General features: G+C 41.3%; 3 protein-coding genes across 4 annotated transcripts; 1 reads left to right on the top strand and 2 right to left on the bottom strand.

Annotated features, from left to right (window-relative positions):
• Window positions 1-2,314: 2,314 nt before the first annotated feature.
• On the bottom strand, window positions 2,315-4,423 carry si:ch211-153f2.3 (protein FAM167A). Its single transcript, XM_020050438.3, has 2 exons — window positions 3,763-4,423; window positions 2,315-3,573 (listed from the first exon to the last, which is right to left on the bottom strand). Exons 1-2 carry the CDS (start codon window positions 3,976-3,978, stop codon window positions 3,448-3,450), a joined length of 342 nt encoding a protein of 113 aa, XP_019905997.2. The 5' UTR covers window positions 3,979-4,423; the 3' UTR covers window positions 2,315-3,447.
• Window positions 4,424-8,142: 3,719 nt separating this feature from the next.
• Window positions 8,143-20,277, top strand: LOC105027861 (double-strand-break repair protein rad21 homolog A). 2 transcript variants are annotated; one of them, XM_010900188.3, is made up of 14 exons: window positions 8,143-8,247; window positions 9,245-9,431; window positions 11,367-11,496; window positions 11,766-11,865; window positions 12,051-12,157; window positions 12,428-12,640; window positions 13,014-13,133; window positions 13,259-13,387; window positions 13,585-13,808; window positions 14,456-14,603; window positions 15,172-15,317; window positions 16,587-16,754; window positions 16,963-17,046; window positions 18,615-20,277. In XM_010900188.3, exons 2-14 carry the CDS (start codon window positions 9,288-9,290, stop codon window positions 18,804-18,806), a joined length of 1,905 nt encoding a protein of 634 aa, XP_010898490.1. In that variant the 5' UTR covers window positions 8,143-8,247; window positions 9,245-9,287; the 3' UTR covers window positions 18,807-20,277. The 2 variants fall into 2 exon arrangements, with proteins under 2 accessions (XP_010898490.1, XP_019905936.1); XM_020050377.2 differs by having other exon boundaries at window positions 13,262-13,387.
• utp23 (UTP23 small subunit processome component) lies at window positions 20,118-22,008 on the bottom strand. The gene is made up of 3 exons (XM_010900190.4): window positions 21,573-22,008; window positions 21,163-21,334; window positions 20,118-20,961 (listed from the first exon to the last, which is right to left on the bottom strand). Exons 1-3 carry the CDS (start codon window positions 21,758-21,760, stop codon window positions 20,572-20,574), a joined length of 750 nt encoding a protein of 249 aa, XP_010898492.1. The 5' UTR covers window positions 21,761-22,008; the 3' UTR covers window positions 20,118-20,571.
• Window positions 22,009-22,431: the final 423 nt, after the last annotated feature.

The following is a 22,431-nucleotide window of genomic DNA, read 5'->3' on the forward strand; positions in this document are numbered from 1 at the left end:
ACATTTAATTGAAAATGGTACATGGACAACATATCAAACGCTGAAACTGAAAATGTTTATTGTTTTTGGAAAAAAACATGCCTATTTTAAATTTGAGGCCAGCAACACGTTTCATAAAAGGTTTGGACAGGTTATGTTTAGCAATGTGTTGCATCACCTCTTCCTTTAAAAATTATTTGTAAATGTTTGTGAACTGAGAAGACCAACTGCTGTAGTTTTTAAAGTGAAATGTATTCCCATTTTTGTTTGATATATGATTTTAGCTGCTCAACAGTTTGTCTCCTTTGTTATATATTTTGTTTCATAATGTGCTAAATGTTTTCAATGGGTGACATCTCTGGACTGCAGGCAGGCCAGTTAAGCACCCAGACTCTTTTTCTATGGAACCGTGCTGTTTTACGGAATGTGAATGTGGTTTGGCATTGTCTTGCTGAAATAAGCAAGGCCTTCCCAGAAAAATATGTTGTCTGGATGCCAGCATATGTTGCTCCAAAACCTGTATTTATTGGTCAGCATTAATGGTGCCTTAAAAAATGTGCAAGTCACCCATGCCATGTGCACGAATGCACCCCCGTACCATCACGTGTGCTGGATTTTGAATTGTGCACTGATAAGAAGCCAGATGGTCCCTCTCCACTTTTGCCCATAGGACGCAGCTTCCATGATTTCCAAAAATGATTTTGATTCGTCAGACGACAGGACAGTTTCTGGATCTTGTTAATATATAGTTTCTTCTTTGCCCGGTAGAGTTTTAACATGCATTTGTAGATACAGCGACGTACTGTGTTTACAGACAACGGTTTTCGGAATTGTTCCTGAGCTCATGCAGTGATTTCCACTACAAAATGTTGTCTGTTTTTAATGCAGTGCAGCCTGAGGGCCCGAAGATCACTGCGCATCCAATATTGGTTTTAGGCCTTGTCCCTTGCATACAGACATTTCCCTGGATTCTCTGAATCTTTTAATGATATTATGTACATTAAATGATGAGAACCCCAAACACTTGACAATTTTACATTGAGAAATTGTATACTTAAATTGTTGCACTATTTGCCTGCGCAGTGTTTTACAGGGTGGTGAACCCCTCCCAATCTTTATTTCATCCTCTCTGGGATGCTTTTTTATACCTAGTCATGTTGTTGCCAGTTAACATAATTAGTTGTGAGATGTTCCTCCAGGTTTACATTTTAGCATTATGCAACTTTTCAAGTTTTTTGTTGCCCCTGTCCCACATTTTTTTAAACTTGTTGCTGGCATCAGTGCCAACCCTAGCCTTTTTCGGGGGCCCTAAGCAAAATTGTATTTGGGGGCCCCCTCTCCCCTAGTGGTCTGGGGTTCACTAGTGGTCTGGGGCCCCCTAGCGGTCGGGGGCCCTAAGTGACTACCTATGTCTATCATGCCTGGGGTTGGCGCTGGTTGGCATATACTGTATATGTATAGTGGGCATATATTTTTCAAGAATCAATAAAATTTATGTTGTCTTTGTACAATTGTCTATTGAATATAGAGTTTAAATTATTTGCACATCATTTCATTCTGTTTTTCTTCACATTTTACACAGCATCCCAACAGGGTTGTAGAAAAATGTAATAATAGATGTTATTTTATTTAAATACTGTTGAAATCCATTCCTGCTCCTTCTGAGAAGTATACCATTATGATGGATGGTGACTTCCAGGCATTTCATTGGCCAATACATAAAATCAGCAATTCAGGGTGCAGGATTGTTTTTATGTTTATTATGGATTTCAAACTTTTGAAGTTATAATTAAAAATGGTAACTATAATTTTTTTTTCTTATTATTCAAAGAAAGCAATAATAATTCTTCCAAATAACAAAAAACTCTGAAATTGCTCAAACAGTATTTCACAAGGCTTAATAATTATGTAGTTTTTATCCTCCACCTGCATTCCATTATATTGATTTATTATGCAGAACTTAAAGGGAATTAAATGTGTACAAACATGCAATTGCACAGTAGATTGAACATGAAAGCCTGTCAAATATTTACTTACTATTATGAATAAAACTCCCATTACACTGCGTTATCTGGACATATTCTTCTTAATGGAACACACGCACAGGTTGGCTGGCTCCTTTTGCAGTGTAGTATCAAGTTGGCTGATCCAGCAGAATAATACAATACAGTGGTCAAGTAAAATATTTCCTTGAAGGGCAAGGGATCAAGATAAGCTATACTTCCCCAATTTCATTGTGTATGTGTTATTGTCTACCAGTCTTTTGTTCTTTTTCATGTTTTGCATCCATACCAGAAAGAATAGAAGCTGCTTTGACAAAAGACAAACAAAAAAAGAGAGTTTATTAGGAGTTTAATCTGTGATCAAAATATGTGTTTATTCTTGCAGTAACTGCATTTGGGACAGGTACTGAATATAGTATGCCAGATCAATAAAGAGAACATAAAATTACTTTATATAAATGTTTTGTCATTCTTTTAATCAGTTGCTGTTCTCTTATTAATCTACACAGTGTGTGTGCACATACACGTATACACGCACACACAAATGCCTACAGGAAATTTCGTAAGTGCATTTCGTAAAACTCTGTATACGTGTCTTTAAAGAGATACTGTACCAAAATTTGAAAATGTACACATTATATATGGTATCCTGTACAATGTGTGTACAAGGTATGATATCAAATCATGTTTTGGTTTAGTTTACTTTTAGTTTTCCTGTTTCCAAATGTTTTTGTGGCAGATATCCATTGACACAGGACAGACATTATCATTTTCTGCACTCAATGTTTAAATCATCAACAGATGACTGGTGAGCATTTCTAATGATTTATTTTTTTAAATCAGTAACTCAAGTACAATGGGATTAATGGCACAAAAGCTAAAAAGTTAGCATGTGAAAAAGTGCAAGGGAAACTAAACCAAGCTTGAGTTGCATATCTCATCCATAAGACTGGTTAGCTGCAAACTAAAAAATGAATATGTAAATTGGTAATTTGGGTGAACTAATCCTTCAACATTATAGCCTACCTTGAGCAACAGAAGGCTTTGAAATCATCACAATGCATTCATCCGTTCAGTGACTACTGATGTTCTAGGGCGTTGCTTCTCAGGGTTGACTCAGGATGTCAAAACATCTAACTCAAAGTGTCCAATGGATATGTCAAAATTGTTTTTTCGACTGGACAATTTTGCATGAAACATTAAACATTTTCATCACGAGTTTGAAACATTGATGACCTATTCCTCATCAGATAATATCCAGTCCACTGGGTTCCTCACAGCCACTCTTATTGACCTTTACATGGGATTTAACATTACATCCGGAATGATCTCCATTGTATAACACTTCCGAACAAATCTGTCTTAATGCCAAAGGGCATCGTTTGTGCATGGAATGGCTCCAGGAATGTCCAGCAGGACCATCACTCTCAGTTTCCCCAAGGGGAGGGGTACTAGGAGGGGTTGGTTAATGGTGTTCATCACCCTCTGGCTCCAGAGCCCCACACATGCTCTCCCTCCTCATCCTCTGAATCTCAGTGTTGAGTCCCAGCAGAGTTTGGGCTAGCTGTCGGTCCTGACAGCGCATCTCCAGCTGCATGGTAATGATTAGAGAACAGATCCGCTTCTCAGATCAGAGGAGCAATAATAAATAAATAAATAAATAAAATAAATAAAACACTACTTAATTTTTACCCCTAGGCTACACATCTTACAAGACAAAAATGCTGAACACATGCAGCCAAACAGTAAACTGTACTCCTATAAGGTTTTGATAACTCACCAGTTCAGATCTTAACCAGGTCAAGGCACCATCTATCTTAGCTCTTCTCAGTTCCTCGTTTGCTTGGTAACTTCTGCCCATGCTGATCGGACCACTAGTGGAATCAGGGGCATCCCGTGGTTCACCAGTGGTCCTGAAGGCGTGAATCAGTTTGTTCTTGATGTTCTCCAGAACCATGGTGGACAGACTGTCCTCACTTTGACTGTCTCTGTTCATTCTGCCAAGGCGACACAGATGTGCATGCAAGTGTGTGTGTGTGTGTGTGTGTGTGTGTGTGTGTGTGTGTGTGTGTGTGTGTGTGTGGGTGTCTGTGTGTGTCTCTGTCCCCCGTTAGTCAAGAACTCTTTCCGGCACCAGCAGTCTCAAAAATATTTTTGGAATGCTTCTTGTGTCATACCTTTTTCACACTTGCTTCTCATCCTGTCTCACTTGACTGGATCTACTGTCCTCTTGGTTTCCTTCCTCTCCTCCTGTCTGGTCCTTCTCTTTCCTGTCCTCACGCACTGTAGGAGCCGGATTCCAAACACTGTTTCTCAGAAGAAGTTAGTGTGCTTCTGTTCAGCTGCCTCACTCATTCCATTCCCAGCTTGGTGTGGGACCAACTTGTTTTGTCACCGTTACTATGGAAAATCAGCCCTCCCTCCATACCCCTCCCTTTGGTAACCCCAATAAGAATGGTGGAAGATCTTGGACAAAGACCATTGTTGCCTCAAAAAGAACTGAAAGGACCCCCCCCACCCCCGCCCCACCCTCTTTCTCTTTCACTCCAGTCCCCATACAATTTCAGTGTGAGAAATGCGGTGTGGGACAGCTCTCGGTTGTGTGCAGTGCCCATGTGTAGACCTGTCTGTTTGCGCTTGAGTTAAATCTGTTAAATCCCAGTGGACTTTCTACTTCCATTGTCATTAAACACTCTAAAAAGTCTCACTTGTCACCAGCTTAGGAGACAGGTTTGGTGGGAATGACAACAGCCATAGGCTTGGTGTAGGCCTATTGAGATGGATAAAAAGCTGTCCAGTGGTGAAATATATCCAGGTCTTTTGGATCCATTCCCTGTGGGTTTTCTGGATAGCTTTTTTGGCACAGGCTACAATAGTCATTTGGATTTTTCTATAGAGATAAGACAGAAATCTAGTGTATTCTCCTCTCTGACATATGGGACATTGGGAGAACAATTGGGAAAACACATTTTGGTGTGTCATCATAACAAGAAGAAATTCAACCCTGCAGCATTTTACCAGTCTATTTCACCGGTTCTTCAGTTCAACAAAGTTAGATATTATTCAATTTCTAGTGATTCTAACAAGCATTTGTTTCCAAGAGGCTGGGAAATATGGAGAGAAGCCTGTGTTTTTCCTCTAGGCAACTGGTGTGGAGATGGATGAGTGCAGGAAATTAGGCCGGAGCCAATTTGTGCAGTGGTCCGGGGAGTATGAGAAGAGGTCACAGGACTGAGCCTTGATGTCCTATAAATCAACAAATTAGGGTAACGAATGAAAACAGGGAAAGCAACACATGGAGAACTAGTTGACTATACAGTAACCTTGTTACAAAACTATTTTTCGCTTTGCATTTAAGCTTGGCCATGACCAAATAATTTTATTCAATTTGGTGAACTGACCCAGTAAAAATGTTGGACACACCCACACTGTTAACCCTGTAAACTAAGAAAAGGTATTTTCAGCCATATTGTAATACCCCTATACTCACTGATTTAGCTCTCTTCACGTACCTCTCACATCTGTTTTCTGTCCTTTTTCTGGGCCGTCTCAGTTTGTGTGATTCTTATCACCGGCTGTTTCTGCCCTCTCTCATTGGTGGGTTGTTCTTCAGTGGCGTTTGTAGTATGTCATGGGCTCCTCTGCAGTGCTCAGTTTGTCAGCTCCGTCTGGTTTTGTGTCTTGCGGCAGAGGATGGTGGCTCCGCTGGGCTCGCGGTAGTCTGATGTAATGGCTACCACATGTTTACATTCGGCAGTGTTCAGTTCCACTGACATCTTCTCCTTTTGAGGCTGTGGCTGCTCCCAGAGTTTGTAGGCGTTCATTGTTTTAGTTTTTTTGGTTGTCTCTGTTGTGTCCCTTCGAGCCTGACTAGTGGTGTTGTGGAACGGGTCAGTTTGCCCCACATCATTCTTCGGCTTTGCGTGGGTTTTGCTATGGCCATGCTCGCCTGGAGGAATGAGTGAAGAGGGAATGAGCACTCCATGCATGACAAGGCCTGCCTTTGAGCTGAGCGCGCGTTTTGCCAATACGTGTCGGTGTCTCCCTCGGTCTCGTTCCATTCCATTGAATTGTGGTCGAGGGTTGGGGGGGGGGGGGGTTTCCCCTGGGATGTCCGGTGCGGGTGACCCTGTCTCTCCGTTAAGCCGCTCTGTGACTCGCCGGGCACAGCGGACGTATTTTGCCTCCTCCTTTATGTGGTTCTGTCTCTTCTGCTGGGAGTGGGTGCGAGAGACGTGCTAGACTATTTGGAGTTGGTGAGTGGGGTGTCGGACAGGCTTCTGGCATCCGTTACATCATTGGTGGCACCTCCAGGCACCACCCCTCTGCATTACCTCTTCCCCGGTATGGGACTTGTTCCAATGTGACCTCTGAACTACGGAATCCCCCCCTCCCCCCCCCCACCTCCAATCATGCGTGTTACCCCGCTTTCCTGCTTGGGTCTTGCCTGATGGCTTTGGCGAAAGGTGGTGACTATGCACGGTCCCTACATGGACCCTCGATTGGGGACACGGTTGTACAGGCTTCTGTTTGTCTCACGCCCAACCCACACGAGGCAGTTGGTGGCTGCATCCCTCGAGGTCTGTCGTTCCCATTCGAAGCGCGGTGATTGCTTTACTACATGTGGACCCTGGTAGTGTTTGTTGTGCCCCAGGAGGAGGCTCTGGTTGGTGGTTGGTGCATCCGCTGTTTTTGTTCTGACTGCTCAAGTTGCCTGTTTCTACTTAGCCAATTCAGCACACCGATTTGGTTTACATCGGTTTGGAGGATATTGCTTCTGCGTGTTGCTTTACCATCCCATATAGGATGTGTCTCAGGTTATATTTTTTCCTGGCCCTCATTTTTTGGCCTCCCTGTCTTTCAGCTCCTTTTCCCAGGTGGTTGAGGGAGCTCAGCTCCGTTGGGTCTTTGTGGGATCTGAGTGCTGGTTTGTTTGGGGAAATTAATGGTTGTGGCAGGTTGTATTTGCTGTTTGTGGTACCTGCTACTCTGTTTCTCTCACTCGTTCACTCTTGGCAGTTGTGGGTCTCAAGATGACATTGGTTCTCATCCATGAGTTCCTATCCATTCACAGTTGAGTTGCAGTTCCCTTTCCCAATTTGGTTTCGGGAATGTTGGTGTGCTTTGGCGCCTGCCTTTGTCTCCTGTGATTGATGGCTCCCATGGTGGCAGTACCTCTCGACTGTTATGGTTGTGGCCGGTTCAACTCTGCTGCTAGCCGTTCACCTGAACCTGTCACGCCACCTTCATCTGTCTTATCACAGTGCCCCCCTCTCAACACAGTCTGTTGTCCCGTGCTGTTTTTTACCTGCGGTTTTTATAGGGGAATGTTTTGGGTTTGAGTATCACATACCACTTTTTCCATGGTCGCCTTCTTTACGGGGTGGGGGTTTTGGCAGTGACACAGAACATACACCTCGTTGTGACACCAACTTTTTTTGGTTACTACATGATTCCATATGTTATTTAATAGTTATGATGTCTTCACTTTTATTCTACAGGGTGGAATAGTCAAAATAATGAATGATCCTTGAACGAGTAGGTGTGTCCAAACTTTTGACTGGTTCTGTATTTGACATCACTTCATTTTTGTGAATCAAAATACTGCTAACAGACCAGAATTTTTCTGACATTTGATAACTTGTCAGAAGGTGAAAAACAACTGGTTCAATAACAACCTAACAATTACAGCCATTGGTGATAACTTCACTGGAAAAGAAAATTCACCCTGGGAAATACAGAAATAGATATTTCAGTATTTCACCCCACAGTGTAGTAAGAGTTGTATATTTCTCACCTGATTAGAGTGAAATACATAATATTTGTCAATGTCACACAACCAGTGTACGTGTCCTCAGTATTTTCCCGCTAGATGGCGCTATACTATCTCGATTTCCGGAATAATAGCGCCATCTGGTGGAAATATGGTCTTACAAAGAGTTTAAATGTAGTTATTATTATCAGACGTTTACTGTTAACAAAGCCGTTAATGGGGATAACCTTCCGTTCTCATAATCAACATGAAACGATGTCCATATTAACTGTTCGTGTCATTAATTTGCCTGCCTGTACCACAAGTACTTAGTAAGGGTCAAAATTTGACAGTAAACATCCTGTGGATTTGAAAATAATATTTGGGCGGGCGGAAGAGAGATTCACACGGACTCTCAGAGTACGGCGCCATCTTGTTTGTTTTAGTGGGAGGAGGGGTATAAAAAGTAAACTACGGCCGCCAAAAAAGAAAACTACAAGTGGAGCTTAATTGGTGAGTTGATGACATTTTAAATACACTTTGATCTACTGAAATGTATGCAATTGAGATAGTATGCATTCTAGTTCTCTAGATTAAATTAGTAAAACACGAACCAAAAATATATAAATGATACATCATTCAAGAGTCAGAATATGCGCGCTCTGTTTTGGAAATTACGAGTTGTGCGGATTACGTCGCACAGACTGGTTTTTAGCATTAGTTAGCTAGTATACTGGCTAATTACTTACCGGTTATATGGTGGGAATATACTTTAGTTTATTATATTGGAATGTAATTTAGCATTTAAACGTGATACCAATATGTATCCAAATCAATTCGCGAGAATTTGCGGCGTGTGGCCAAAATCCCAAAGCTAGTTTTAGCTTGCTTTTTAGCCATCGGAGCTGGTTGGACTCGCGTGAGCCCTCTTCCATTACAATTAAAACGTTTTATTTCATAATTAACTAATTTATTTCTTCTGAACTATTTCTGTTACACTAATAAATGTTGCATTGCGGTTAAAAACTAGAATACATATGTGGGACAATTACCGAAACTAGTTGTGTGTCTGTCTGGAGTGCGGAAAAGATCAGGAAAGTTCCCGGATTGGGCCTCTATCTTGCTAGCCAGATTGACAGATGGCGGTAAACAAATCGCACAAAAAAAAACATTTTCAAAGGTTTTATTTACACATTTCTGAATATAGCATTATAAGTAATTGGATCAACATTAATCCACCACACACATTTCGTAATGTTTTTCCAGTGTTGTTGGTCCTCCCAGTAGCGAGGATTGGTGTAGCCTAACTGGGTCAGCGACTGCTGAGTGACAGATTGATCTACAAATTACTATGCATTTTATAGTAATCTATTATTTGTAGATCAGTCAGGCACAATTTACCTATAATACACTGTTGTTTTGATCCTCTGGAACATGACCAATGCAACCTAGGTCTGATTTTTTTCTTTCTTCCCCCTAACCTTACACTCACCTTTCCTTGTGCCAACAGGTTGGGGTCCCCTCCTTAGGTGAGAAGGTGCTGGGCTGGGACAATGTTTTACGCCCACTTTGTCCTCAGCAAACGTGGGCCGCTAGCCAAAATCTGGCTGGCAGCCCACTGGGATAAGAAGCTCACCAAGGCTCATGTGTTTGAATGCAACCTGGAGAGCAGTGTGGAGAGCATCATCTGCCCCAAGGTTAAACCATCAATTATCCTTACCAGGCATTTTTTATTTATTGTGTGCGCCTCCCAAGTGTTCACTAAAGCAATGCTTTGATAGCACGGTCACTGTCAATGCTGTGTTGTCAACCATTTACCTGACATGATATTGTTATTGTTTCCGGTGTTTGTGCAGCAGAAGTTCAACATTCAACCTTTACACTACTTCTGTCACATTTGGTGTATTTGAGATTTTTTGGACCAGTAAATGGAAAAGATTGAATTCAATGTAACTGACTTGGCCTAAACACGAGACTATCACCATAGTTAGTCCATTGTTATGTTTAAAAGAAGTAACTTGGGAAAAAGTTCCTACAAGCCAGAATGTTGAGTATCAAACAAAGTTCAATCAAATGTATTTCTGTAGCCCTTTTTACATCAGCAATTGTCACAAAGTGCTTTTACAAAACACCTAGCTCTGAAAGCCTAAGGAGCAAACAAGTGTTGATGCGCGGTGGTTAGGAAAAACTCGCTAAGAGCTTTCTTCCTACGTTTCGGCTCCTAAAAACGAACCAGGTTCGGAGGGCTGACCAGTCCTCTTCTGGCTGTGCCAGGTGAACATTTTAAGAGTACAAGTTGTAGTAATAAATGCATGGAGCTGTGTCCAGAGTCTATAAAACTGCATTGGGGGGGTCAGCAGAGTGGCAGCTGGTATTGTCTTGATCTGCAACATCGTCTTGATCAACATCGTTTCTTTTGAGTCGGGTACTCGGAAGGTGTGGGCCAAGACCTCATGTTCTTCTAACTTTAAACGGAGCAGGAGAAAAGTATAATTTGGAGTGCATTCCTTAGATTGACAAGGATTTACAGTGGAGAAGGAGAACTTGTCCTACTCCCCTGGCACAATAATATAGCAGCGTAAAACCTTGGGACTGAGGCGGGGGGGTCCAGTACAATTATATGGACTGTCATTAGGCTGGTAGGTAGATTAAATGGCCACAGTAATGCAGTAGTAACTCAAGTATACAATAATAATTGTTAGGTTGGTGTCCATTTTTGCATATTATTGGTCAACAACCTTGGAGAAATTACGTCTAATTGCTTTGCTAAAGAGAAATTAATCTTCACGTTACTGGCTCAGGTTTCGGTCCAGCAACCCTTCACATACATTGCTAACACAACTGCTAGACCCACCTGTTGCTTGTTTTAGGGCCAATGGTCCGAACAATGCTTGGTTGGCTCGTTTGTAAAATTTTTGATCACCTTTGGCATTGCATGTAATGCACGATATGCAAACAGTTTCCCAATGTAACTGACAAAACACAGTCTCTACCTGTCAACTGGAAGCGAGTCCAGTCCTACTGTAAATTACATTTTCAGTCTGTAGTTCTGTCTCGCTCAGCTGTTTCTTTGAAAATACAAACTGCAGAACCGTATGAAGACTGGCATATTTGATAGTTGGATTAATATGGTTACACTTTCCTGTAAATCTGCTAACGTGTGTTGTGTACATATCTAATAAAGGTTTAATCTCGGATTACATCCTACATAAGGACTAAATTTAGAAAACAACAGTACAGTTCACGTGTACTCTCAACATTCTGACTTGTAATGACAAGTCACAACAACGGAATCTAAATGTTAGACCAGTGAGGAGTATTGCACTCTTGGATCCTGATATGGACAACAGCTGTGCAACGCAATGCTGCAAGCCAAATTCTGAGTTTCAGTGGAAGTGAATGTTCTTGGCAATAACCCTGTAAACTTGCTAATAGTGTGATCCTGCCCATAAGAATAAATTGACAGACAAGTTTGAACATGTGGAAGAAAAGCAATTTCACCGTACACTGTTATGGTAAACAAAAACACCTTTTACTTGAGTTGTAGACTCTGATTTCAAGTGAATTATCCAGTCACTGAAAGGAGGGTATTTGTGAATAGCTTAACGGTAACTGACTGTTTATTTGTTCAGGTGAAAATGGCGCTGCGCACGTCAGGCCATCTACTCCTTGGGGTGGTGAGGATATACAACAGAAAAGCCAAGTACTTGTTGGCAGATTGTAATGAGGCTTTCATCAAGATCAAGATGGCCTTCAGACCAGGTAATATATTGGCTGGCCCAAAATCTTCGTTGTTTATATTCAAGACTAGTTTATTAGTTTTCCACACCTGCCCTCTCCTTTAAAAGTTCAATAAGCTTGTACCTTTTTAAATTAACTTAAGTTGGTGCTTACAATTAATTGTCGCAATATGATTTATGAGTAGCCCATTGGGAAGCTAGCCAGTACTGCTATTGCTAGAAAACGATTATGGCACGAATAAGTCACGTGTGTCTGGCCTCACACCCACCTCGGTCCATGTATTCTCTCAGGTGTAGTTGATCTGCCTGAGGAGAACCGGGAAGCCGCCTACAACGCCATCACAATGCCAGAGGAGTTCCACGACTTTGACCAGCCGCTGCCGGATCTAGAGTGAGTTGTACAGCGTCACCAAAGCTCCAGCTGTGGCATATATGTTTCTGGATTTTTCACATTGGGTTGTGATTTGTCTCAAGATACATCTCCTTTGTACACTAACACTAGTGTTGGTTTGCTTATATCCAGTCCACCAGATGCTCCTCTGCTCACTGACAGGGATGTGTGTTCTCTCTTTGAAGTGACATTGACGTTACCAAGCAGTTCACTCTGAACCAGAGTCGCGTTGAAGAGATCACCATGAGGGAGGAGGTTGGCAACCTGAGCCTGCTGCAGGAGAACGACTTCGGTACGTAGCCAGGCCTCCTTGTTGGCAATAGGTTGGCTAGCAGTTGATGTGAATATTGCCCCAGGAGCTGAATGGTGGTTAGATCAAATCCCAGATCTGACAGGCTGAGGGAGGCACTGGAGTTACACCCTGGTGCATAGCAGCTTAAGTATTTCAGTCAGTCGCTTTGTGTTCCACGCTCCACCTTTCTTGGCGTGACAAAACACCCACCATCCATTTCCACTGTATGTAAATATATCAATCAGATATATTGTTTTGTCTCCTCCCCAGCTGACTTTGGGATGGACGACCGAGAGATGATGCGAGAGGAGAGTGCCTTTGAGGTGGACATAATAAACGGGGCTTCAGCATCTAACCTTCTCCTGGACCCTGAGACCTCTGGCCCCCAGATCACAGACAAATCCAATCACCTGGAGTATGACGACCAGTACAAAGATGACTTCGGAGAGGACCCCATGGCTGACAGCGAGGGAGGCATGCTGGGTGAGAGAATGGAGAATTTGGTTCCTGTTGGCTCTTCGTTGTCTGTTTGGGTGCGTCACGGTAATTTCTCCTTCCCCTTGAGTTGTGCGCTGTAGCGTGGGAGTAAGAAGAGGTAATTGGGACATAGCCCTGCCTTCACGATGACTGATGAGACAAATGCCTTTAAACATGAGTGAGTGAAGTAATCCCAGTCCGAAAACTTCGGAGGGAAGATAAAATCATTTCCACCATTTTGCAGTTTTACTGTATTAACTCTGACTTGTAGTTAGGATGAAGCGCTTCGCACCGCCTCATATGTACCTTTTACACTATTTAAAATGGCAACCTTTACATTACTAACCGCCATGCTACCACCCCTTTCCCCTGTCTGTAGTTGACAAGCTCCTCAGTAACGAGGATGGAGGTGGCATTTTCGACGACCCTCCGGCCATCACCGAGAGCGTGCTGGGGCTGCAGGACCACGATGATGAGGATGACTTCGATGCCTTGTCACGTGAGTTACAGCAATTACTGTATGCTATGTAGTGATACCATTAAAGACCGTCGAGTCCTGTTCCTATTCTAGTCCTTTATTAGTTTTTTATAAATTGTGGATACTTAATATTTTTATTATTGCAGCAGGGGGTCCAGACAGCCCAGAATCTGGTCCAGCAGAGCCCCTGCCTGCCATGCAGGACCAGACAGAGCAGACCACATTGGTGCACAACGAAGAGGAAGCCTTTGCCCTGGAACCCATCGACATCACCGGTCAGCCCACAACCTCTCTATCATGCCCCCCAACACTGTCATTACATCACATTAATCGATACAGTAACAGTTTATTAGCCATCTTCTGCTGTGTAAAAATGTTGGAGACTGAGTGCTTGGCCCTTGGAGGTGTCCAGCCTCTGATCCCTCCGTCGCCTTGGAATTTCATCTTTAACCCAACTCTTTACCCCTCACAGTTAAAGAAACCAAGGCCAAGAGGAAGAGGAAGCTGATTGTAGACAACCTGAAGGAGCTGGACAGCAAGACCATCCGCGCCCAGCTCAGCGATTACTCTGACATTGTCACCACGTTGGACCTGGCGCCGCCCACCAAGAAGCTGATGATGTGGAAGGAGACTGGCGGCGTGGAGAAGCTTTTCTCCCTGCCGGCCCAGTCTCTCTGGAACAACAAGCTGCTCAAGGTAACAGACAATCAGAATGGCTTTCCTTTGCTAAGTAAATTTACACATACATAAAAATTAACTCAATGTAATGCTGCTGCGAGTGTTAAACAACACACAGTGACTTAGTAATTAAACCCATTAATTAAATGCTTCACTGCCCCAATAATCAAAGGGCGTGGTATGTAAATTAACAATTCATGTTTACAACAAACAAGTATATTTAGGTGCAAAGAAATGAACAGAATGCAAAATAGTGCAGCTATTAATTTATAGTTAACGGCAAATGGTTGAGAAAAATAAGGGCTTTATACATGTTGTAGTCACTCAAGCACCCGCCAGTGGCTTCTTGCTCACCCAACACTGATGTAAACAAAACTATATTAATAATAACCAAGATGCATGAATTAAGTTGTGCTTCTTTCATCACATAATTTAGCAGGCCGTTACAGTGCACACAGACTTTTGCTGCCACCCTTGCATGTAGTCTGATAACATTACGAATGATTAGTAAGCAGTCATAAAATTAAACGGCAGGCAAATGCTTGGAAAAACTGCAGATTACTTTTTGTGCCATAATTTGCAACTTGCACATACTCATACTTTAGGAATTAATGTTGTAAAAAAAGAGTGCTTGTCTTTTACTCTCCATGTGTGTTTTCCTGTAGATGTTCACACGCTGCCTGACCCCGCTTGTGCCAGACGAGATGAGGAAGCGGAGGAAGGGAGGAGAAGCCGACAGCCTGGATGAGTTCCTTAAAGACCTGGAGAATCCAGAGGTGCCTAGAGAGGAGGCCATGCAGAGGGACATCATCGGTGAGACACGTGACAAGCTTGTCCACTACTAAACAATGCTACCCTAAACCAATCAGTGCTTTCTAAACCAATATGGCTTGCCACCAATGTCTCCCTGGAGGAGTAAAGCAAAAATGCATACACATTTGATGAGTTGTGGGTTCACTATCTTAGATTTTCAGATTTTTCTACCAAGACATGGGGTGCAGTATTTGAAAACACAGAGCTGGTGCTTGTCCAAGAAGGGGATATCTGTGTTATCTTAGATGGCATCCTTTAACCACTCAGAACAATTTAATGCTACGATAATGGCTTATATATTCGCTAGTAACCACCTTTCTTATTCTCTTGGCAGAGATGTCAGAGTTGGAACCCATGACTTGAATTACAAACTGTATATACCATAATGGAAACCGTTAAGCTTTGATATTTGCACTCCCCTGTTAAGGACAAACTGCACCAGTGGAACAAACAGACTCCCATTCATATTTGAGCTTGTCATCCTCTGATCTTCCACAACATTGATCATCCTCTGATCAGCCACCGTGCACTTTTAAATGCTCTTTTTGTGTGGTGTTGTCTTCTGCAGACCAGACCATCCTGGAGGAGCCCAGTTTGCTTCAGGCATCAGCCATGGAGGGCAGCAGGACGACTCTGGACGAGTCCGTCATGCCCCCGCCTTCCTCCACGTGCAACCAGAAACCCAAGGCTCAGGACACAGAGCCAGCCCTTCCAGTGAGTGCCTCCCTGTCTCCTCGAACCCCTATTTTAGCCATGGCTACAGACAACTGTAATTAGAGTTGACAAGACACATTTTCTTTCATGTTTAAATGCACATTTTCTTATCCTTTTATAAGTTTAAATGATAAATTAGACATCAAAGCACATTAGGCTAAATTCATGTTAGAGCCTCAGTGTTCAATCTGGCTACTCTGTTGAAGAGTAATTAAAATTACAGCGCTGAAATTTAAATGAGAAGGACATGCTACAGCACCAAACTGGTAGGCTTGCAGTTTTGAGCACAGGCTAGGTGATATGGTCAAAAAGGATTAGCACAATGTATCCATGTCATCCATATCGATATGATATGGATGAACCTATATTAAGATATCTTCTAGCTTACGTCTCCTAAATAACATGGTTTGGTTTGAGTCTTTGGTTGTCAAAATTACAATAAGCTAACAGACATTGATCATCAAATAAAGTTAAAACAATGACAAACTGCTGTCGGTTACAGTTTTCTGTGCAAGGATTTATTAATACACGTCTTGTTTTCTATTGTAATCTGACTTCAGGTTATGAAATAACTGGATAGATGAGAACTAAACCAGCTAAATAGCCCTGTTGTCTCAAGCAAAAGCTAGCCTTCCATTGCATTGGAAGGAGCAGTTCCAAACACGACCGACAAAAACATTCTTATATGTTAGGGGTATTGATTTTTTTGGGAAAACATTAGAATTTATTACCTAGTCTGTGAGCAATTCCAGGTCTGCCATACAGCAACAGCTGCATGAGGCCGAAGTTAACCCACTAACCCAACCGTTGTGATGACATTCAAATCCTGACCCAAATGCTGTTCTGCATTTCTGTTTTTTTATTTTTATAATTTTTTATGGTGAGAAACAAAACAAGCTGTTATTGCAAAACTTTGAAACGCTTAATCATCGGTAGTTTTGCAAAAATTGTCCATCACATAGCACAGGGCGTGTGTCGTGCCTAACTTCACTAGGAATACTTTATCAACCACCTATCCTTAACCCGGTGGTAGTAATATGGGGGTAAATGTGGAGTAAACGGCTCTAACTTTTGAGCTTAGCAACTGTGTAGGCCATTTTCATTAAGTAGTAGCAATAAACCAATTACGTCATTACTCATTACATATAAATACTTAGAAATACCGTTACCGCATCCGGCAGTATGTTTGACTTGCTTACATTCTTTTACCCTTACTCAGTCTTCACACAGTAACTTCCTCAAACATTTGTCCCCTCTTTGTCCACCCAGATGGGTACTCTGGAGCAGGCGGCCAACCATTCAGGGGTGTCCCAGCAGCTGGATGTGACTGTAGAGCTGCCCCCCGAGGATGTCACCAACATCAACCAGTTCCCCGATCTGGACCTGATAGGGGAGAAGAAAGACAAAAAAGACGGAGAGGAAGAATCGGAAGAAGAGGTGAGATATTGATAAAGATGAAGTTGCACGTTAGCAAAGGGCGTGCTGACAACGTGGCTCACCTGGACGTGTGCTGGTGACCCCACATTCATTCAACTGGGTCAACATGTACTTTTGGAAGCAAAGATTGTCTTTTCCTGTCTTCTATTGCTTGTTCTTTGGTTAAAGTGTTATGTACATAGAGTTAAGGTTATGTGTTCCATGATAGGATGAGGAGGGTCAGGCTGGAGACCAGGATCAAGAAGAGCGGAGGTGGAACAAGAGAACTCAGCAGATGCTCCATGGCCTTCAGGTACATAACAGGAGATTTTTCTAGAACAGCCCCAACAATTCTAAACCCAGGGTTTGCACAAGGTCCTTGAAGTACTGAATTTGTTTCTTAGAAATGTCAGTACTTAAATACCTGAACAGTTTGGAGAAAGTACTTTAAAATTGACATTAGGCATTGACATTAAAATATATCTTAAAAATGATTAGTGCTTGTTAGTGATGGCCATACAAGGCTTCATTACCGTTCTTCTAACAACAGGATATTATGCTAGCAGCACTAACTGAAAATGTATTTTTCAAAATAAAAGCTATTCAAATATATTTAAGGCAATATAGTTAGCAATCTAGTCTGTACATTTTATGTTTAATGTCTGTTCTGATATTGTTTGTCTGTTCTTTTTGCCGGGCCACATTAGTGGAGCCCGGGCAAGAAGAATGTCTCTTACTGAGTACCCAACCCTTGTTAAATACCGTAGTGGTTAGAGACGTGGACCTGCGTTTGAATCTCATCATAGCATATTATGCGTTCGGCTTTGTTTCGGATAGATAAAAGCTTTGCTGGCTACAACCTTCAGTAGCTATGTTGTACTAAGCCTAAAATAAAACTGTTTATATTGCGGCTATTTCTGGTGGATTTTCGAAGTATGCATCTGTGCATGATTTTTTGAATAATATAAGCTAGCTAAAAAATAGTAGGGGTTTCCACGATTCAAAAAAAGTCAGTTATCACCTATATTGATAGTTATTGTATCAGTGTCATTCACGAATGAAACAAAAACTAATGTTTTTGTGCCATGAAATTGCTTTGGCTGTGTTAAGTTAATGTAGTAAGTTAGATACTATTAAGCCTATTACTGGTTAATAAGCTGTTAAAACAGCCAGTGGCAAAAGCCATACATTTCATAGATGCTATTTGTGGTGGAGGTAAACTTAATTAGGAATGTTAGTCAGTTAAACAATGTTTAATGGTGTCTAGCGAAATATTCAAACTCTGCGTGATGTTAATGTGTGACAAAATGGCAAACGAATAGCACCGTGGTGTAGTGGTTAAAGCCACAGCCACTCCGGTGGGACACCCAGGTTCAAATCCAGTGAAGGAAACAATATATCACTTAATTGTGGGCCGGATGAATTAGGCTTGCCTGGTTCCTTTTCTGGTTCACAGACTAGATTAACTATATTGCCTTATACAGCTCTGGAAAAAATGTAGAAACCACTGAAGCTTTTTCTTTCCTTTCCAAAAAAGTCAAAAAGGAAGGTTTTGAATGAGGAACAGAAGGGTTCAGTTTGCAGTGGTCTCAAGGGTTAAAATTAAGAGACCACTGCAAACTGAACCCTTCTGTTCCTCATTCAAAACCTTCCTTTTTGACTTTTTTGGAAAGGAAAGAAAAAGGTGCAGTGGTCTCTTAATTTTTTCCAGAGCTGTATTTCAATGATGGCTTTTATTGGCTAAAATAATGCTGATGTTTGGCCTTCACTACATAAAGTACTTAAGTTCTTGAATTTGATTTATTCAATTCTGTATGAACCCTGTAACCAGAAACCACTTGTTAAACCGTGACCTAACTGTTCTCTCCGTCCCTTCATCAGCGGGTCATGGCCAAGACTGGGGCCCAGCAAATTGGCCTGCTTGAGCTGTGCCGAAACAACAACAAGAAGCAGGCTGCCGCCAAGTTCTACAGCTTCCTGGTTCTGAAGAAACAGCAGGCGGTGGAACTCAGCCAGACAGAGCCGTACAGCGACATCATTGCGACCCCCGGAGCTCGCTTCCACCTCATCTAGAGACTTAACACTGGCTGGTTTTACTCTAAACAGTTTTTTGATGGTTTGTATATGATGTGTTGTTTTGTGTACCTGTGCATTTTTTTTTTATACCTTTTTGTTCTCTTGTCTTTCATGTGATACGGATGTTTTTTATTTTTAAGGTCAGTGGCAACTGGTTGTGAATGAAGTCTCTGAATTACCATTTGTGGGGTTATCGTAAGCAGGCTGTCATTGGTTCCTGTTATCCAATGAAAGCACTGTGTATTTTTATAGAATGTGAATGATGGTCCAATAATGTGTTGTTTTCAGAGGCTCCATTTCTCTAATTTAAACAGAAAATCAAGTTTTATATCCTTTAGCCAAAAGGAGCATGTAGTATCGGTTTAGGTTCTGAAACTTGACTGAAATTTTAACCAGTACAAAAGTAATTTGCATACACCAGCATACACCATTGTTATATAAGTGCTTGATTCCTAGACTGTATGTTTTCAAATAGGTCTTAATTGTGGGGATTGCAGGATCATGTAGAGATGGAAAGTGTCCAGACTTATTGCATGCTCCATTTAAAAATATATATATTTTATTACAAGTAACTGCTCCTGAAATTGCATTTTTATGGCATTACTTTAATTCCCTTTGAGTCGCTTTTGGCCAGTTTCAATTACAGATTATTTTTTAGTACCGTACTAAGCTTATTCTTTGTCCAACAAAACGGCCCATAGAGACAAATATACTTAAGCAACTATCTCTTTCAGATGGTAATTGTTTTATCCCAATTGGATCTGACGTTGCATCCTTTTTTAGGCTTTTCTGCTTTCAATAAATTATGACTTCCAAAATTTTATGGACAAAGATTAAGACTCTTAATTGAGCTTGTTTGGTCCAGGATTAGGCTTGATCTGTGTCTTTGAAACTGGCACATTGGTTATCAACTTTTAAATACAGTCAACTTAATACATTTCTGGTCTATAGTGGAATTAACTTTATTTGGTATTTAATAGACATTTGAGATGGGGTTTTGATCCAATAACTTTAGTGGGAACTATCACCACTTGGTAAGTCTGAAATCACTACAGTGCATAGGACTCTAAACTTTTTGCTTACCTCTGTACTCAGTCATTTTTGTAGAGTGTGAGTAAGTTTTGGGGATCTTCAAATGGTTTATTCCATCAAAGAGCTAAAGCACATCATTCTGATGATCCTTTTACCAATCTGTACTTAAAAATAAAAACACATTTTGATATCCACTTATTCTTTCAAAATTGTATGTCACGTTTCAGTGCATTCCTTTTGAACTATGTGCCTGTAAACTTGCATTATCCCTTTTTGTATAAAACCCTAAATGACCTTGTAGATACTGTTGCCAAATTGTATCCTTACACATTGAGACTGATGCCATGCCTGTAGTCAGAACCCCCAGCAATTGTGTTTATGTAACTTTTCTAATTAAACAAATACTGTTTCAACAGTTGATGACAATTACAAATGATTTTCATTGGTGGTTGAGTCATTGCATCCAATATAACAGTTAAGGCTATGGTAAGAAAACAGTAAATGGGTTTATTAAACACCTGTTGTTGTTAATATACCAGTAACATAGGTAGAAAGGTTTACCAATATTCAGCTGTTACTACAATACTGGTGGAGAAAATATCTATTATCGATGCACTAAACTGGTTTAGTTGTAGGGATGGACCCTATCCTCTGATGTTCATCTGGCAGTTCCAAACAGATTATATATATTTTTTTAAACTGACTGTAATAAAATATGCAATGTTGTTTTCTAGGGGGTTGGATTGATGGATGGACCGTGTCCTCCCGCTGTCTTTCTGCGTTTACGATGCCGACTGCGTTTCTTTTCCCCTTCAGTCTTTTTAACTGGTTGTGTCGGTGGCTGTTTTTTCTTCTTCTTCAGGCAACTGAGTGGGTTAGGGTTGGATATTTTCCTCTTGCGCTTCTTGCCCCGACGCTCTCCGTCCTGCCCGATCCCCTGCACTGCCTTCAGGCTGTTGATGTTCTGCTGTTGGGCAGTAGTGACCATCTCACCCAGTGCCACCGCCTGCACTTGGTTCACTGAACACTGGCTGGGCTTGTCCAGCACTATGGTGTTGAGGATTATGTACAGGAGAGGCACGCCTGGGATCATCTTCAGACCCGCAGTCACCTCTTGGTCCTGCAATAAAAGACCAGACAGAAGCAAATGGATCAGTCAGTGTATCTGGTCAAGATCAGATGTGTGCAGCAGTACAATTGCCTCAGAAAAGATAAACATTTGGTTTTGAAAACTACATTTAAAATCACTTAAATGTGGGAAGTATTCTACTTGTCTTTAACCCAGCAGGTAAAGAAATTAACAATTGAATACATCATGTACCTGTGTGGCAACAAAGTAGTGGTGAGGATTATTCTCTTCCAGCATTGACAGCAGACACTCTGAAGCAGCAACCGGGTTCTTAAAATGTTTGCAGTTCCTGACCTGAAACCTCTGCAGGATGAGTTTGGCACCATAAAGCTCCTTTATTGATTCAAGTTCTTTCATTGCACAACTGTGGGAAAGAAAACATTTTCAGGAATTATTAACCTCAATGGATAGAGACAGTGGTGAAGGACAGGTGAGAGTTTTTGTTAAAAAGGCACTAGGCCGGATTCGAACCCATGCTATAGTGGCACAATATACGTGCACCGAATGCAGTGGCTTATACCACTGGATCTCCACAGGAACAGACATTCAAACTTACTAGGTAACAATGCATGTGAAAACTACCAACAGCAAACCCTACTCACTTTGTAGTACAAAGCTGCACCTCTCCCATGAGGTATTTTGGCAGCTGCTCTTTGATTTGAATCTTATTCTTCAGTGCGGCTTGGCAAAACGTTCCATCGATGAGAATTTGAAAAGGCTCTCTAAAACTGAAGTTGTATTTATAGAAACTGATGGTTTTCTTAGCTTGTTTTTGCCTTTTGATTTTCATTGTGGCCGGTTATTAATGTTGACTCGGTTAACTTGTCCGATAGATTTTACTTCCTGAGAAATCCTAAAAGAAATAAAGTATTTTGATATCTAAGACCATTATCTATAACCTATAAAATGTGAAGTGTATCCACAAATCGCATGCAAACTTAGAAATCACGTTACATGGAAAAAAGTAGACAACATAAGATAATTAGAACTCAAACATAACACGCTCGCTATGTTGAGTAACAGCTGAGAATGCCCGTCTAGAAACCCATACAGCAGCAATACTTTAGTTCCTGACAGAAGTAATTTCCACTATGTCATGTGAAGTACTGCTAATTACTTATTGTGAATATGTATACATGGAAAATTAAACTTGTCAATAGGCTGTAGACTTGCAATTCAAATTTTGTAGTCGTTTACTGGGGGCCGTGGTTTTACACTGGAGTGTGGATAAAAAAAATGTATAGGGATATTAGGCTGTTGTTTTGTAATACCATTACTGACAATCAATAATTATCTAACATTATTTATTTGGCGCGATATGTTTATTCCATACCACTGAGTAATCGTTTTAATATTTTGAAATCAGGTACATGTCTTATATGTCTATGTAAATCAAGCTTGATTTTTCGTTGATTTAATTAAGTCACATCTTTGCTGTAGACGATTGTACTACACTGTAGA

Source organism: Esox lucius, chromosome 10, assembly GCF_011004845.1.
Source record: "Esox lucius isolate fEsoLuc1 chromosome 10, fEsoLuc1.pri, whole genome shotgun sequence".
NCBI classification, from domain to species: Eukaryota; Metazoa; Chordata; class Actinopteri; order Esociformes; family Esocidae; genus Esox; species Esox lucius.